General features: G+C 54.8%; 1 protein-coding gene across 1 annotated transcript; it reads right to left on the minus strand.

The window, feature by feature from the left end:
- Window positions 1-827: 827 nt before the first annotated feature.
- Window positions 828-3,107, minus strand: LOC131740027 (putative SCAN domain-containing protein SCAND2P). The gene is made up of 3 exons (XM_059034212.1): window positions 2,848-3,107; window positions 1,570-2,686; window positions 828-948 (listed from the first exon to the last, which is right to left on the minus strand). The coding sequence occupies exons 2-3, from the start codon at window positions 2,346-2,348 to the stop codon at window positions 828-830; spliced, it is 900 nt and encodes a 299-aa protein (XP_058890195.1). The 5' UTR covers window positions 2,349-2,686; window positions 2,848-3,107.
- Between the last annotated feature and the right edge of the window lie 1,464 nt (window positions 3,108-4,571).

Below are 4,571 nucleotides of genomic sequence, written 5' to 3' on the forward strand. Positions count from 1 at the left end.
AAAGTTTGGTTAAAACGTTCCACCAGTCCATCCGTTTGGGGATGATAAACCGACGTCCTGATGGGACGTATTTTTAGAATTTTATACACTTGCTGTAGCGTTTTCGATAAAAAGTTCGTTCCATGATCAGTTAATATTTCTTTTGGGATCCCTACTCTAGCCATAATCTGACTTAACTCTTTCGCAATTGCAGTGGCACTAGTGGACCGCAGCGGAACTGCTTCCGGGTACCGCGTCGCATAATCCACCATCACTAATATGTGTGTGTACCCGGAATCAGAAGGCAGCACTGGCCCAACTATGTCCATTGCAACGCGTTCAAAGGGAATGGAGACAATGGGCAGTGGGACCAAAGGGGCGGGGCGCACTCGACCCGGCGCTACTCTCTGACAGTCCGGGCAGGTAGCTACATATTTCGCCACCTCGGTGTAGAGCCCTGCCCAATAAAATCGAGCCAGTATCCTGTCCCTCGTCTTGTCAACACCAAGATGTCCTGCAAAGGGGACGTCATGCGCCAGCCTCATGACCTCTGGTCGACAGGACGGGGGAACCATCAACTGTTTGACAGGCTGTCCTGTGCCCGGGGCGGGGTTTACTCTATATAGCAAGTGCCCCTCTACAACGAAATGAGGATATACCAGCGTCCCAATGCCATCAACATCCTTACCCTCGATAGACCGGACCTGTTCCCAAGCGTGCACCAGTGTGGGGTCGTTGTTTTGCTCCCACACTAGGTCCGCGCTTGAGGCCCACACGTCCGGGATATCGACGGGGGCTGGAGCAGTCTCTGCCCTCGAGGGTCCAGTAACCTCGCCCGCCCGGTCACACTATGTCCCCACTCCCTTCGATTGGCGTTTGGGACCATCAGAACCTTCCCCCGCCAGTCCCCAGCCGTGTCTCATCGAGGCGCCCTCCCACTTTTCCTTCCGTCTCTCCTTACGTGTTTTCCTAGGACGGAAAAGGGGAGAAAACAGTTCGGCGTGGAAAGGAAAAACGGTGCCAATGACTTCCTTTCCTCGGGAATCTGCCGTGTTTACACGTGTGGTCGAGGCTGCCGATGCTTTTAGTAAATCTTTATATTGCGGCCAGTCTCGACCCAGAATAACTGGATGTGGTAACTTCTCGGCCACCCCCACTACTAGGTGGCGCTTTATCGGACCTACCGATAAGTATACTTTTAGAGTGGGGTATGTCGCCGTATCCCCATGGATACAGGAGATCGCCACCTGGCCTTGTGGCTGCCACGACATACCGCCAAGGAGAGCTGTTCGAATCAGAGTTTGCTCACACCCTGTGTCCACTAATGCGTGGGTACTCACATTCCCCAGCGCCACATCAACAATACACGGGCCCTCCCGACCATTTCCCCATTTCTTACCTGTCTCAGACGCCAGGTGACACGCAGCCACATCGCATTCCATAGCGGCCGGGCAGTATCTCGCGATATGTCCCGACTGCTGGCACCTGAAACAGATTGGAGGGGCAGAGGGTGAGGATGGTACGTATCTGTCCCGCTGTTGGTATGTCAGCGGGGCAGGGGGAGCCATTCTACCCCAGCTGGGGGCCAACCTCTGCCTCCACGGTAAGGGGGCTGGATGACCCGACGGGACTGGTGATTTGCTGGGTCGTGGTCCTGGAGCGAAGTTCGGTGGTGGTCCTTTGGTAGAGGAGGGAGGGGTGCAGTCCAGCAACGTGGAGCGGGCGGACACGAGGGAGTCCTCAAAATTCTCCGCCAGGGCCACGGCCTGTTCCAGAGTGGTGGGATTGTGCCGGCGTATCCACGCTTGCGTCTCCGCCCCGACCACATGGCAAAATTGTTCCATTACAATGGCTTCCCCCATCTGGATCCCAGTTTTCTGGCTGGGGTTCAGCCATTGCGCCATGTGGTCGCACAATCGTTGGGCCACCACCCTGGGCCGGGTGTTTGCTGGTCGCTGGAACTCCCGGAAGCGGACTCGGTGGGTCTCCCCCGTGATATTAAGGCGGCGGAGGATAGCCTGCTTCACTAACTCGTACTGGCTGGCGTCTTCATCAGTCATGGCCCGGTATGCTGCTTGCGCTTCTCCCATCAAGCAGGGGCCAAGTTGGCTTGCCCAGTACTCCCGGGGCCATGCTGCGGTGGTAGCCAGCCGTTCGAAGGCTACGAGGTAGGCTTCGGGGTCATCCTCCGCCGTCATCTTCTGAGCCCGGGCCTTCGGGGCCACCATCACGGGGCCGGTTGCCGCCGACGTCATCCCCATCCCGACCCTTTCGATGAGGGCTGTGTACCGCTCCTCCCTCCTCCGTTCCTCAGCCTCCCTCCGGCTGTCCAACGCCTCCAGAATCGCGGATAAAGTGGTGGGGTCCATCCCACGATGACACCACGTGTGACAGGAATGGCTGAGTGGGTGGTGGGAAGAATAAAAGAGACCAGTCCCGGCTTTTAGTTATAATAATCCGCGGCTTTATTGTGCCACAACAGAAAATAATGGAGCCGGGATACACAACGATGTGTAACCCGGCAACCACAAAGCAAAACAAACAGGGGGAAATTGGAAAAACCAAAAACAACGAAGAATGTCAATAAACCAAAAACAAAACAACAGTCCGTCCTTCCTCCTTTCCCCCAGGTACACAGGGCGGAACCAGTGCAGCACTTCCGGGTTTGCGCTCCTCCCGTCTCGCTCCGGAGCGTCCCGTTAGTGCTCTAATGGGTGCAATAAAACAAGGGGTTAACAGGGAACCTCTGTGCCACACAACCTTCCTTCTTATTTCCCTTCCCCTCGTTATTTGTACTCCGTCCGTTTACTTCCTTCCTTTCTCTCTCTCTCTCTCTCTCTCTCTCTCTCGCCGTCTCTCACGCAGTACCTTGCCAGAAGGAACAGAACTCCGGGCCACGCCCCCTTTTGTACGCTCCGTCCCGCTCCCATTGGGCAGCGCGGGCAACCGCCGTTGACCAATGCGCGATTGCCACAGCGCTCCCCGTCTGGGTTGGTGACGTTGCGCACCGTGGACCCGCCCCCCTTCCAAGATGGCCGGCTTCCACCTCTCCTGGGGATGTCTGCTCCTCCTCCCCAGCACCGTCACCGGTCGGAAGGGAGATCTAAAACAAGAATTCACTCTCTCTTTGTCACATCCCCCCACACCGGATATTCTCTCTCCCGTGATCGGCACGGGGCCCATGTCGGGGCTTAACGTCACGCTCTCTTGTCAGACACACGCTCAGTTCAGCAACCAATGTCCCATAGCTACTACAGCCATTTAGATCGACGGTGGTTAAACAATGTAAAGCCTCTTCTTCTAAACAAGCAATTAAATTACTGGCTTTCTCTCTGTCTGTCCAGTTGTTTACCATTGCCATCATTTCAAACTGCTTTACAAAGTCTCGCCAATCGGCCTTACCGTTGTACTGCAAACGGCTGTAATAAACCCCCTTGTTGACATTCTGCTGCAGGGCGGGCGTGTCCGATGGTGACGCTGCCTCCTCCTTGACGCGCGCTTGCGCTCCTCCTATCTCTGTGGCCGATGACGTCCTTGCGGCGGCCGAAGAAACTCCTTCTCCCTCGATGATGATGGCGCAGTGCCCCTCAGCCTGCGGAGCAGTCTGTCTGTCTCCCAGCTCCGCCATCTTGATCCCTCTTTCCTCTTTCGCCCAAGGGTTCTTGCTCCTCCCTCGCTCCATGTTCTCTCCTCCCCATGCAGCGCCCATTCCCGGGTAGCTCCTGACCCTCAGCTCAGCGACCAGCTCCTCCAGTCTGGCTCGCAGCTCGTCTTCTCTCATCTCTCTCGCGTCCGCCATCTTCTCCCTCTTGCTTCTGTTTCACCCCTCGTGACAGCCGCTGTACAAATCCCACTCCTGAAACACCAATGTAGCGTTCTGTGCTATGGGGGTGAGACAGACTCGGGGGAGACCAGATGAGGTTCTACGTACTTTTATTTTTTTAATTTCTTTAATAACACAACGAAACCCTGTTTGGGCCGGGGTTCACGCCAAAATAACAAATAGCTGTCTCTCTCTCTTTTACACCGCAGACTCACCGACAAGCAGTCTCTCAGCCGGTACTCTGTCTCTCGTAATCGCTCTCCAGACAGAGATTCACACGCATTCTCCCGCTCGCGGCTTCCCCGCCCTCCTACTTATAGCCTCTGGGGGAACCGCCCACTGCACACACACGCATGCACTCACGCAGACACACACCAACGGCGTGCCCCATACCCTCACAATACATGGAACCTTAAACAGGACGTAACAAACAAGACAAACACAATGTCCAGGATGCTGCCATCGCCAGGGTCGTTACAATATATTGGGACGTCCAGATTTTCCCGTCCCAGTTTGGCCTACCGCTGCGGACTCTTCTGCTACGGTCGTCACTGGTACTGCGTAGAATTTGATGGCGAATTATCTGCAAGTTAGTTCTAGCACCTTCATCAAATATTTTCATCAGTACATGCCAATATCTGCCCTATTCTTTCCAACAGCCAATCTACTCGACACAAAATAAAGTCGCCATTTACCGAACCACATTCAACTTGAATTAAAAGCTCCCTAATCTTTTATATGATAAGACTCCTATAAGTCATATTGCACA

Source organism: Acipenser ruthenus, chromosome 12 (assembly GCF_902713425.1).
Source record: "Acipenser ruthenus chromosome 12, fAciRut3.2 maternal haplotype, whole genome shotgun sequence".
Classification (NCBI taxonomy): Eukaryota; Metazoa; Chordata; class Actinopteri; order Acipenseriformes; family Acipenseridae; genus Acipenser; species Acipenser ruthenus.

Excerpts from the sequence above, each read along its gene's own strand:
- LOC131740027 (XM_059034212.1), bottom strand. The coding sequence starts at position 2,348 with ATGGACCCCACCACTTTATCCGCGATTCTGGAGGCGTTGGACAGCCGG. Across the intron at positions 949-1,569 it reads CCCTTACCGTGGAGGCAGAG|GAAAACACGTAAGGAGAGAC; the intron begins GTTGGCCCCCAG and ends TTTCCGTCCTAG.